Here is a 12,305-nt window from a genome sequence, read left to right as displayed (position 1 = left end):
AAGGTGGACTCATCAGAGAACAATACATGTTTCACATTGTCCACAGCCCAAGATTTGCGCTCCTTGCACCATTGAAACCGACGTTTGGCATTGGCATGAGTGACCAAAGGTTTGGCTATAGCAGCCCGGCCGTGTATATTGACCCTGTGGAGCTCCCGACGGACAGTTCTGGTGGAAACAGGAGAGTTGAGGTGTACGTTTAATTCTGCCATGATTTGGGCAGCCGTGGTTTTATGTTTTTTGGATACAATCCGGGTTAGCACCCGAACATCCCTTTCAGACAGCTTCCTCTTGCGTCCACAGTTAATCCTGTTGGATGTGGTTCGTCCTTCTTGGTGGTATGCTGACGTTACCCTGGATACCGTGGCTCTTGATACATCACAAAGACTTGCTGTCTTGGTCACAGATGCGCCAGCAAGACGTGCACCAACAATTTGTTCTCTTTTGAATTCTGGTATGTCACCCATAATGTTGTGTGCATTTCAATATTTTGAGCAAAACTGTGCTCTTACCCTGCTAATTGAACCTTCACACTCTGCTCTTACTGGTGCAATGTGCAATCAATGAAGACTGGCTACCAGGCTGGTCCAATTTAGCCATGAAACCTCCCACACTAAAATGACTGGTGTTGGTGTATCAGTTTCATTGTCCAACCCCTGTAGAACCAGTTATTCTATAGCACCAGACCGCAACAAATGTCACCTTAATTCACTTTAAAGGGAAAAAAACCAATCCAGTTAATTTCCATTCATATAAAAAATTGTAAATTATGTAAGTTACTAGCGAAAAAAAGCTGCCTGTTCGGAGAGCTGAATCCAGATGTTCTAAACGGCTGAGCCTTTTTCGGACTTGAGCAGATCACTACTAACTGGACCTCAAATCACTTGGATTCTGTGCCTCTCTGCGGCTCACTTTCAGACTTGGGTGTCCAAATGAAATGCAAAATTGCACTCTTATCTGCAAAGAGGTCTTTGAACCACTGATCAACACTCAAGTCCATTGTTTTCCCTTCAACCAGTTAACAAGCTTCTGACATTGTCTTAGAGTCAGGAGTGGCTTAACACAGAGCATGTGACAATTGCATGTTCTGGTTATGTCTGTGTGGTGGCTTTTGAAGCACCTGCTTCAGCCAAGCCCAGTAGACCTAAACCATCCTAAATTCCTGAAAGGGCTTTGCCTTACAATCCTATCAAGGGTGGGTATACTTGTTGCTTGTGCACATTTTTCTACTTGACTTTTTCCTACCACTCAACTTTCCATTGAAATGCCTCGCAACACTGTGAATAGCCAGCTTCTTTAGCAAAGACTTTTTTGTGGCTTACCTTCCTTGTGGAGGGTGTCAAAGTCTGTCTGCTAGACAATCGTCGGCAGTTTCTCCAATGAATTGATGGACCTTAACATTTCTGTAATTAAAATCAATTAATTGGTCCTATGTAATTTTGATGACTTGAATTTCGACGTTTCATTAGCTATACGCTGTCAAAATGCCATAGTAAACGATGTATCTCTTTGTGTGTAGAATCTAGAAGTTTACATGTTTTAACTTCATAGTTGAAATACCTTTTTACTTTTCAATGTTCTAATTTATATAGATGTCCCTGTCTTAAGTGTAGGCTACCATGGTTGGTGCAGTTGAGTGTCCCCGATATATTTTGGTTTTAATAAATGAAAATGAGCGCAGACACGGGAAGAAATATCCTGCAGGATGGCTAACATGATGTCGAGCGCATCGATAAGTTCCCAGCATGTTGTTGCAGCGTCATCCTGTTTGAATGAAGTTCAGACTGAGAACTAGCCAACTCTTCATTCGCGCCCCAGTAGACTGACACGGGAAAACATCATCAGACACCCCCAGAAAAAGACAGACTGCCAAACATGCCGGTGTTTACAGGTATGATGTAAATCGAAAACAGCGTATTTGTTATTATTATTAAAGCTCTAACGAAAGCGCGAGTACTTACACGTGTTTTCGTAAGGCAGCGTACATAGGTTAGCTTAGCAGTGTAGCATGCTGTGCAGTTAGCAAGCTAACAGTAACAGAATAACCGCCTAAATTTCTAGCAAACCGCTAGACCTATTTCAGGAAACATTGTTTTGAAAGACATGTGTATACATTTGTTTGGCTATATTGTGTTTTAGGTGTTGGTACGTCTAACTTTACAATGTGTTTTGTAAAGCCGGCTATGCTAACTAGCACCTTCCACCAAACTAGACTGCAGCTAAAGCCGCTGCCAAGCTAGTTTAGTTAGGCAACATTACAGTTTGTGTGTTCTATACAATAAATAAGTTACAAGAACACACTTTAAATGCGTTTTTGCAAGTTGAAGCCGCAATTGTTTTACGTTGTTATTGCTTCCTACATCGGACACGTATTTTAAAAATACCAACTGCTTTAGCAGTGTTACTAAAGTTAGCCCGTTTATGACTGTAGTCATGATGCGGTTATTTTACAGTACCTTGTTTACAACAAAATGTTATCATAGGATGAGGTTTTACAGTTTTTAACCGGTAATATTTAACGAGTCAATCATAACAGAATTAAGTTAAACAGTATTATAGTAATTAGCTTTTGCTTTGTGTGTGAAACCAACAGTGAACAGTACTGTCCGGTTAGCTGCTAGATTCTTTGCGGCACAAGATGCTGTGTCATACACACACAAGCCAGTCTGATTAAGTTATGTTGTTCCCACTACAAAAAAAAAAAAAAAAAAATGTAACCCACACGATGTATTTTTTTTTTTATTACCGGTTTTCAGTCAATGTGAAATGGGGCAAAGAGAAGTTTGATGCAGTAGAGCTCAACACCGAGGAACCACCCATGGTTTTCAAGGCTCAGCTCTTCGCCCTGACAGGAGTTCAGCCTGACAGACAGAAGGTTATGGTGAAGGGGGGCACTCTGAAGGTACTAAGACACCTTGGTGTTACAGGTTGCTTCAACTTTAAGGAGGTTTCCTCTGATGTATTGTTTTCAACAGCTGAATTGATTTCTTTATAAAGTGTTGCTTGTATACCAGAGAGACTGATGTAGTGAGACAGTTATTATACATTATTAATCGTGATGTTGGCATAGAAGATTAATAATGGCTGTTTATTCTTTGTGGCTACAGTGGAACAGTTTTTTTTATTACTATTTAATATTATTTAGTTTACAGATTAATGAAAAAGTACACGGTCGACAGGATCAGTTCATACTTCATTAAGATTATCCGCTGCCCTAGTCTTAATGATCACAATTATAGACTGCAGTGGGCTTCATGGCCACTGTGTGCAACAACTTTAAAGCAAAATAAATGAATGAAATAAAATACGTTTTCTTAAATTGCAAAAAAATAAATAAATCTGTATGTAAATTAACCCATATTAATATTTGGAGCTTCCTAAAGCTTTGCTCAGACATGTCGTCTTTATTCCAGCTGATGAATGTTTTCTCTGCATTCTAGGATGACGAGTGGGGAAACATTAAACTGAAAAATGTGAGTATTTGTCTTTAACCTGGTTGGTATATAGATGTTGTTTTTTTTTTGTTTTTTTTGTCTTTTGTCTCCCCAGTGAGCTACCAGAATTATGTACAATAAAATCAAACACATTGGTTCATTTTATAGGTAACAAAATACAGAGAAACAAGATTTAAACATGTCAACATTGTTGACATTATCGACATGTATCGTCAATATTGACCAACGCATGCTTCCAGAAGCCCAAAGAATAGTTTGTCATATTGTTATTACAGTCCAATATATTATTATTATCAAGCACACTGCAGATCAATTTATACATACTTTGTCAGTAAAGTGTGAAATTTGGAAATTCTACTTCAAACATTTGGGGTGTACTTTTTTATTTACAACAATTACACCACAAATATAAAAGTCTTCCTCCCCATCATTTGTTCACATGTTAAATCTCTGTGCCAAAATATTGCATAGAGTGTGCAACCTGAAACACTTATCGCTAAATATCATTAATACACAGATTCTTTTTCATGATATGGCCCAAGTGTTTTTGCTTTGCTCCATTAAATAAAAACAATGAAAATGTATCCCAGGATCCTCCTCAGTTGTTGGAATCAAACACGTTTTAAGGGTTAAACATTGTGTAATACTGGACGTCCCTGCTATCACAAATTCCTAAGTAACCGCTGCAAGCCAGAACTAATTGGACAGAACTCTGGCTTACATTTAAAAAATGAGCAAACTACAAACCTGTTTTTGTTTTCATAGGGAATGACTCTGCTGATGATGGGCTCTGCAGATGCCCTGCCTGAGGAGCCTGCGGTTCGGCCCATGTTTGTAGAGGATATGACTGAGGAGCAGCTGGCTTCAGCGGTTAGTACATTTGACAAATTGTTTGTCCAAACAAAGACATGTCTGTTTTTACTGATTTATTTTTTTATGTGATTATTAAATTTACAAAGAGTTCAAATTTATGCCAGTATGCTTTTAACAAAAAGATTTGTGAGAAGATAATCTAAATGTGCAGTTGTAATTCTGCTGGTCTGGCAGTAGTTTAATCTCAGGCTCTTTACAAACATGTAGATGTATCTTTTTTTTTTTTAATGCCTTTGAAAGTTTTTAGAGCAGATTGACTGACGACCACGACTGTACAGAACAAAGATTATGTAGAATACGTTTTTATTTATAAGGGGTTAAAAAAGCTTTCTTCATGAGTCACCTCAACATGATTAGAGGTGGCAGAAATATTAAGCATTTAAGGATGGTTTTGCCAAATTTATCCACAATGAATCTTGAACTGTGTAGTTATAGTAGGGAAAGAGATATTTATAAAGTAAAATTGTGGTACTATTGGTAAATATTGTGATGACAAAATCAGTTTGATTTTACCCCCTTTTTCCTGACTCTTCTTTATGTTTCATCTGTGCACTTTCCCTACGTTTCTTTGTGAGCTATAGCATCCCAGACACTTAAAATGTTCAGGTTTGCAACCATCTAACGTGCTACACATATTATTTGTCATGTGGAGTATGAACTGTCTGTCCAAAATCGTCGACGTTGCTGGTAAACTGGGAGCGCAGCAACGTTCTCTGAGACAAATCAAGGATGGGAAGGTTTCACAGGACGCTCGGTCAATACAGTGCAGTTCTGATCATATTCTTTTTTTTTTTTTTTATATATGAAGATCCTGTTCTTTTTCCTTCAGGAAAGAGATCCATGCTGTCTAGATCAAGAACTCAAAGATATAAACGCTCATTTATGCCACTTAGAATTTGTCCCACTTCTCTCAGTTGTTGTTGTTTGGTCGTTTATGCCAGTGTGTTTTTTTTTTTTTTTTTGTATTTACTTCAATGTTCCTACTTTTACTGTCCTGTGGTTTTCACCGTTACAGTCTGAGTTTGATTACCGCTGGAAAAAAATGATTTCCTCTTTTGGAAACAATGAAAGCATCTGAATCTCCATTCTACCTGACGACATTTGATGTCCAATGAAATATTTCATCCAGATGGAGCATTACAGTATCAAACACTGATACTGCAATTTGAGACGTACAGTGCAGTTTTTATTTCTCTTTCTCAGGCTTTATTTGCCCCAGTTAATAAGTTCAAATTCATGGATTGGTACTAGCAGAGAAAGACATGACTACTTAGGCTTGTTTAGAAAGGCTGTAGAGAATATGTCTCTTTCAGCCTTGACCTAGCTGTTATCAGCTTTCTTATATAAAACTTTACCATTGAACTCGGGTTTTCTTGGTAAAGGTGCACCGATCAGAGGTTCCTAATCAAGGATTTTCATTATTAGTCAAACCTTTACCTGCTGATTCAGAGTTCTCCTTATGATTTGTAAATATCAAAAAGTATAAAAAGTTTGACTTTCTCAATGCCATCGCTGTTGTTTTACAGACATTCTTACATACGTTTCTTTTATTTTTATTTTTTTATTTTTTTGTCAAAAACGGGCCAAATTTACAGAGCTCCTTGTCTTGGAGATGGCTAAAAGAAGAAAATGAAATATATTAATTTATCTAATAAATATAGATTTGCACCATACCACAACATATTTGATGAATAGCACAGATGGCATTACCAACAGCCGACCCGGATCAGCAATCACGGCCGGTTAAACATAAGATCGCTCGGTTCAGGTCACCAGATGATTACTTCTTGCATCTCTTTTTCTTACTGCTTGACCGTGTTGAATCTCGCGGTAGAACTTATGCCACTCCTGGTGTTGTTCTGTTCAGATGGAGCTTCCTTGTGGGCTGACAAACTTGGGTAACACCTGCTACATGAATGCCACAGTGCAGTGTCTACGCTCGGTGCCGGAGCTTAAAACGGCTCTCAGACGGTACGTTGTTTTAGTTGTAAATGTAGCATCAATTAATATTTCCAAATGCTTCATGATGTTGAATAATTTAGGCTGAAGCTAGTTTTTGTACATTTTTCTTGTACTCTTTTGGTTTTTTTTGGGGGGGTGTTCCCTGCTTAAATGATCTTTTACATTTTGTAGGTATGCAGGCGCTCTGCGATCTTCAGGAGCAAATGCACCAGCACAATACATCACAGCAGGTTTGTAACACTTTTATCTGCTAAATACATTTTAAACTTGTGAATGTTTGTATAATTTATTTGCTTTCCATTTGTGATCTTCAGCCCTGCGTGATTTATACGAGACTATGGACAAAACTTCATCCAGCCTTCCTCCTATAATCCTGCTGCAGTTCCTCCACATGGCCTTTCCACAGTTTGCTGAGAAAGGAGACCAAGGACAGTACCTGCAACAGGTCCGAAACGTCTGAAATCGTTCTATGTTGCTTACAATTGCACCCATCACAAGATTGCATCTGTTTATTGTTTGCTTTTCGTTTTGTTTATCTGTCCAGGATGCTAATGAGTGCTGGCTGCAGATGATGAGGGTGCTTCAGCAGAAGTTGGAACCACTTGAGGCAGAAACTACCATGGAGGTAAACTGTTGTATTCTTTTCTTGTTTTGGTGAAACGGGCCGACCAATGGATAATATTAACCTTTCTCAATATTAATCTTTAATACATCTACATGATTAGATGTCTTGGGATATGGTTCGGTGATGTTTGATGGACTCTGCTGTGCACATTAAAAGTGTATCTATCTAATGTTTGCTTTCTATGTTTAGACTGAGTCAGCAAGTGAGGCTGCCTCTGCATCTGCAAAGAAGAACTTCATTGAGCAGTATTTCGGTGTAGAATTTGAAACTTCGTATCCTTTCATCACGTGTGTGTGAAAACAACATTTTTCTCTCTTTGTTTTTTGAGGAAGTAAAATGCAGAAATTAGGATGTTTGACTTAACTCTTTAGTTCAGCATGAAATGCACAGAGTCTGAGGAAGAAGAGCCGATCAAGGGCAAAGAAAGCCAGCTCCAGCTCAGTTGCTTCATTAACCAAGAAGTTAAATACCTCGCTACAGGACTACGACTGGTAAGCACAATTTAGTGTTGCCCCCTAGAGGAGAATTTAGCTGTGACCAGGGGTGAACTGGGGAGAAAAAGTGGCCCGGGGGTTCCTGACAGACTGGACCACTTATATATATAGGCCTTAAAATATATACACACACATAGTTACATCACTAATGTGACGATTTTTATTCTCAGATGGCCAACACAGTTTACATCGACAATATATATGTATACATATATAGCCCATAATAAACTATAACAAAGCCACAGAGTTTCTTGGCTTTCAACACAATAACTTCCAAACAAGTTGAACCTGATAAAATAGAGGTGAAGAAAAACTGGAAAGCTACTGTAAACCTACATTGTTCACTCTGAGTAACCTCTGCGTCTTTTCTGCTACACCATCTATTTTACACACCGAATTTAATTTAATCTGAGTATTTTGGTAACCAAACAGTATTTCTGTTTTGTGATGTGGGCCTTCCCTCTACTGTATACTGTTATTCTAACTTTTGATCACTGTTTTTGATTCAAATTTTTATAGTTTTATTTATTTATTCATTTTTTTTTTTGCCCTGTCACTTTTTTTATACTTTTTCAGTGATATGTGCCTGACACTAACCTGTACGCTTCCATTTGCCTTTTACTTTGCTGCTGATACACCTGAATTTCCCCACTGTGGGTCAATAAAGGATATTTCTATTATTTCTATTCTATAATCGTATCACTGTCTTATATCTTTAGTTCGTCTGTCTTTGGTACATCTTTAGTACAAGTCAGAAAGTTTTAAATTTGTTGCTGTACTTTCCTGGATTGAGCAGGCCATCCTGTAGCGGAAGGAATTTCTCTAGAAAAGGGGTTTAAGGCATCGTGTCGCCGCAAAATAAGAGCGTGCTGCGTGGCGACGGAGCCGAGCACGACAGTACATCCACGGGCTGAACCAGCGGCCCATCGAGGAAATCCCCGGTAGTCCAGTATGCCAGTCCACCCCTGGCTGTGACTAATGTTGATTTTTCAGATAAATAAGAAATGCAAGTGTTGCATCTACAAATGAATCTCGGTAAAACAGAATATTATTGACAAGTTTATTCATTGTAGTATTTCCATTTAAAAAATGAACCCTGTACTTTCATTACACATGGAGTGACCTATTTCAATTGTGTAATTCTAATTTTAAATATTTGGCTTAGAACGAAAAAATAGCCTCATACTTAGATTCTCTTCAGATCAGAGTTTTAAATACTACAGAAACATCCGCCCACACAAATGATGTTCCTGTACTGTTCAATGTTTGCACTCACCACTTGGTCTGGGCTCGTTTTGCATTAATTACTGCATCAATGCGAAGTGGCATGGAGGTAATCAGGCTGTGGACCTGCTGAGTCACCCAGGCGATGTAGATCTAATCCTGTGTCTGTTCCCCCAGAGACTGCAGGAAGAAATCACAAAAATGTCTCCAACCTTGGACAGAAATGCTTTGTATATCAAATCTGTAAGTATAATCTCTCTTTGGCCGCACAAAGTAGTATTTTTTTTCTTAAAATTATCGAACTGCCTGCTGTTAATTTGTCCTCATTGTCCCATAGTCAAAACTTAGCCGTCTCCCCGCCTACTTAACTGTTCAGATGGTCCGTTTTTTCTACAAGGAGAAGGAGTCCGTCAATGCAAAAGTTCTAAAGGTTTGTCCTGCTCATCATTGTTCTTCATTTGCAGCAGGTCTTGCTGTAACTGCTTGGTTAAACCTAGTTATCTGTAAATATTGTGTAACTGTGAAGGATGTCAAGTTCCCACTCATGTTGGACGTATATGAGCTGTGTACCCCGGACCTCCAGGAGAAAATGTTGACAATTAGGTCAAAGTTTAAAGAGATGGAGGACAAAAAGCTGGAGAAACAGCAGCAAAAGGTGAGAGAAATATATGTGGATGTCTGAAATCTGTTATTTTATTAGTAAAACAAAATTTGTTCAGCATGAATGCTAATTTATATTTAATTTTCTGTTTTGCATCAGGTGTTGAAGAAGCCAGATGCATCAAAGGAAATAAAATATGAGCCTTTCTCTTTCCCAGACGGTATGTTGAGACATTTTTATCCATCCATATTTATTTCTCTCTGTAGAACTAAATAGAAACCTCTGCCATAACTTTATAGTGAAGTTTCATATTTTATATTGAACATTTAAGGTAAAACACTGAAAGGCGAGTTATGAATTGCTACATGAAAAGGTGGAGGAAGCCTTTTGCAAAGCAATGCATTGTTAGAAAAATGGAAGATAAATCAAGATAAACTTTATTGCCATGTCAGTACGATAGCAATTATTTTTACACGTTGATAATAAATGATACATCGGTGCAAGTATTTCTGGATTAAGGTTTCTTTTTTAGGCAGGGGGAAATTATAGAAACTTGCAACAGAGTAAATGGCAGAAACCGGGAGGGAAAAACTGGACCATGGCAGGCTGAAAGCAGGTCCGTTATGGAGGTATAATGAAACATAAAGTGAAACATCACAGTCCTTATAAGGGTTAAAGGTTAATTCCCCAAACTGTGGCTGCAATGAAAGCTGGGCTGACCGTCTTGAGGTAGAAATTGTTGTTTCATATTTGCATTCCAGACTGTTCCTGTATGATGCATTCTGCATAATTAGAAAATGTAAAATACTTTATTTCCTTAACATGTTACAGATTCTTTGAAAGAAATGGCGATGAAGTTTAGTCTGATTTTTATTTATTTATTTTTTTTACATAGCATAACTTTTAATCCACGTTTTTGCATACAGCTCAACATCATTTGAGTTTAAGGAATTGCACTTATTTGTTTTCCTTCCTGTAGACGTTGGTTCCAACAACAGCGGCTACTACGACCTGCAGGCTGTTCTGACTCACCAAGGTCGCTCCAGTTCATCGGGGCACTATGTGGGATGGGTCAAGAGGAAAGAAGGTAACCACATCCGTGATAATCGGAGCCTGCTCAAGGCTGCACCAGTATCCTCTTTATACTCTGCGTTCACGTTTGTGCTGTACTTAGAGATGCACTGAGAACTCTGCCAGTGACCAGAATTAGGCAGTTTCTCACCTGCTTGACCAGTCATGATTCGTGATCAGAAGCTAAATGGACTCCTCCCCCCCCCCCCCCCCCCACCCCCCATCAATGAACAGCCCATACCTGGATGCTACCGGGTCACGTAATACTCAGTGGTGCAGAACAGGGGTGTGGCCTGCTTTGCTTGTTTCTTTAAAATATTATGTGTTTAGTCTATTGTTGAGCAGGTCAAAATTAAAAAAATTTAAACTTTTTGGGATTTTGCATATAAAGGAAAGACAATATTAATTTTGTGCCCCTTTGAGTAACTTAAACCTTTTGGCCCCCAGGGCATAAAGTTTGGACACCACTGGTGTAGAAGTTGTTGCTGTGTAAAGAAGACTCAGCTATTTTCCTGAATCAGTGAGGTGTGAAGCACAAAAGCTGCATGAAGCTTCTGAAGAGGAATCTGTTTTCCTTGGAGGGCTGTCAAATGTTCGTTCAGGCTGCCCCAACAGGAAGCTGAAAATATTCCATCAGTCATGGATCGTGCAGGATTAGAAGATGCTGGCAGCCTTAATAAAGCCTCGTTGTTGATGGAGTGTATTAGCTCTACCTGGCATACATTCAGACATCGACCGCGCTAACCACTACTGGAGGCCAATCAACACGTCGTCATCATGAAATTTTAGTGATAAAAATTAGTCATCCTGTGATAACTACATAGACTCATTGAAGGTGTCTGCAAATCCAAGACCTGTTAATATTTTGGGATTGTTTCTATGTTGCTTCCAAAAACGCTAATAAATGCAGAGCTTCCTTTTCAAAATATTATTTATTACTATTATTGTGGACCGCTTTGACAGTGAAGTTGCACTTTGCAATGTAACTGCTTCAGTAAAGTCTTTTTGATAATGCATCTGTTTTATTTCAAAGTATTTTCTTGAGGCTCTGACTGTAGGCAAGGATCAGTTTATAGATTAAATAAATAGCTTTATAACCACCTGATTTGTATGGAGGCCATTTATGCTTTTATGCATTAATTCCTTCAGGTTCTGTTTAATAACTACTACCTCAGAGATCCTGCAACACATTTTAATTATTCATGCATTTTTTTTTTTTTTTTTTTTTGCCCCTGGGGAAAAACAAACATTGGTATCAATCAAAATCTGAATCAATTTAAGAGAACCACAAATCTATATCGACGTAGAAAAGCCCATTAAATAAATCTGCTTTTTGCCCTTCAACAGACGAGTGGATCAAGTTCGACGACGACAAGGTGAGCGTGGTCTCGCCGGAGGACATCCTGCGTCTGTCCGGAGGCGGAGACTGGCATATAGCTTACGTTCTGCTGTACGGGCCGCGCCGGCTGGAGATACTTGAAGAGGAGCAGTAGCTGGAAGGAGATTTCTTACACAACATCCATATATACCGGTTGCCATTTCCAAGCACTGTCTGCATAGATGTGCAATAAAACTGGTGTCTTTAAAAGATTAGATTTTTTTTTTTTTTTTTGTAACCAACACTTATGCTTGTAAAACAAATTGTGTTAAATATTCAACCATGGTGTGCTTTGTATATGGAGATCTGATGAAAGGCAATCTCTGGACTGGATCCTTTAGATTTTAAGGTCTGGTTCTAGAGTTTCATTACATGTTTTATACACATTGTATATTTTTTAAGCCTTTCAAAAGGCGACCACAAGAGCAAAATATTTCTCTTTAGTCATTTAACCATCTTGTCAAAAAACACACAGCTGTTCTCGACATTCTGGATTGTGTTGTCGGCTACATACCAGATCACTTGTTAATCTCTCGGGCCTTTGGGTTCAGTCTCAGGTCTTAAGTGCTTGGCTCGCATCATCTCCTGCGATTGTTCTCAAAATGTGTTGACAGATGAGGCT

General features: G+C 38.6%; 1 protein-coding gene across 2 annotated transcripts; it reads left to right on the top strand.

Annotated features, from left to right (window-relative positions):
• Positions 1–804: 804 nt before the first annotated feature.
• On the top strand, positions 805–11,895 carry usp14 (ubiquitin specific peptidase 14 (tRNA-guanine transglycosylase)). 2 transcript variants are annotated; one of them, XM_047368611.1, is made up of 17 exons: positions 805–1,195; positions 1,758–1,891; positions 2,757–2,902; positions 3,441–3,473; positions 4,221–4,325; positions 6,196–6,299; positions 6,462–6,520; positions 6,605–6,735; positions 6,835–6,915; positions 7,105–7,187; positions 7,292–7,406; positions 8,811–8,876; positions 8,971–9,063; positions 9,160–9,288; positions 9,394–9,454; positions 10,214–10,365; positions 10,831–10,851. In XM_047368611.1, the coding sequence occupies exons 2-17, from the start codon at positions 1,876–1,878 to the stop codon at positions 10,834–10,836; spliced, it is 1,380 nt and encodes a 459-aa protein (XP_047224567.1). In that variant the 5' UTR covers positions 805–1,195; positions 1,758–1,875; the 3' UTR covers positions 10,837–10,851. The 2 variants fall into 2 exon arrangements, with proteins under 2 accessions (XP_047224567.1, XP_047224566.1); XM_047368610.1 differs by lacking the exon at positions 10,831–10,851 and adding an exon at positions 11,653–11,895 and having other exon boundaries at positions 1,021–1,195; positions 10,214–10,321.
• The last annotated feature ends 410 nt before the right edge of the window (positions 11,896–12,305 follow it).

The sequence above is a fragment of the Girardinichthys multiradiatus genome, chromosome 6 (genome assembly GCF_021462225.1).
Source record: "Girardinichthys multiradiatus isolate DD_20200921_A chromosome 6, DD_fGirMul_XY1, whole genome shotgun sequence".
Taxonomy (NCBI): domain Eukaryota; kingdom Metazoa; phylum Chordata; class Actinopteri; order Cyprinodontiformes; family Goodeidae; genus Girardinichthys; species Girardinichthys multiradiatus.
This window is presented reverse-complemented; position numbering and strand designations above follow the sequence as displayed.

Coding starts and splice junctions, on each gene's coding strand:
- usp14 (XM_047368610.1), top strand. Junction 4,326..6,195: donor AGGAGCAGCTGGCTTCAGCG/GTTAGTACATTT, acceptor TGTTCTGTTCAG/ATGGAGCTTCCTTGTGGGCT. Junction 7,407..8,810: donor TCGCTACAGGACTACGACTG/GTAAGCACAATT, acceptor CTGTTCCCCCAG/AGACTGCAGGAAGAAATCAC.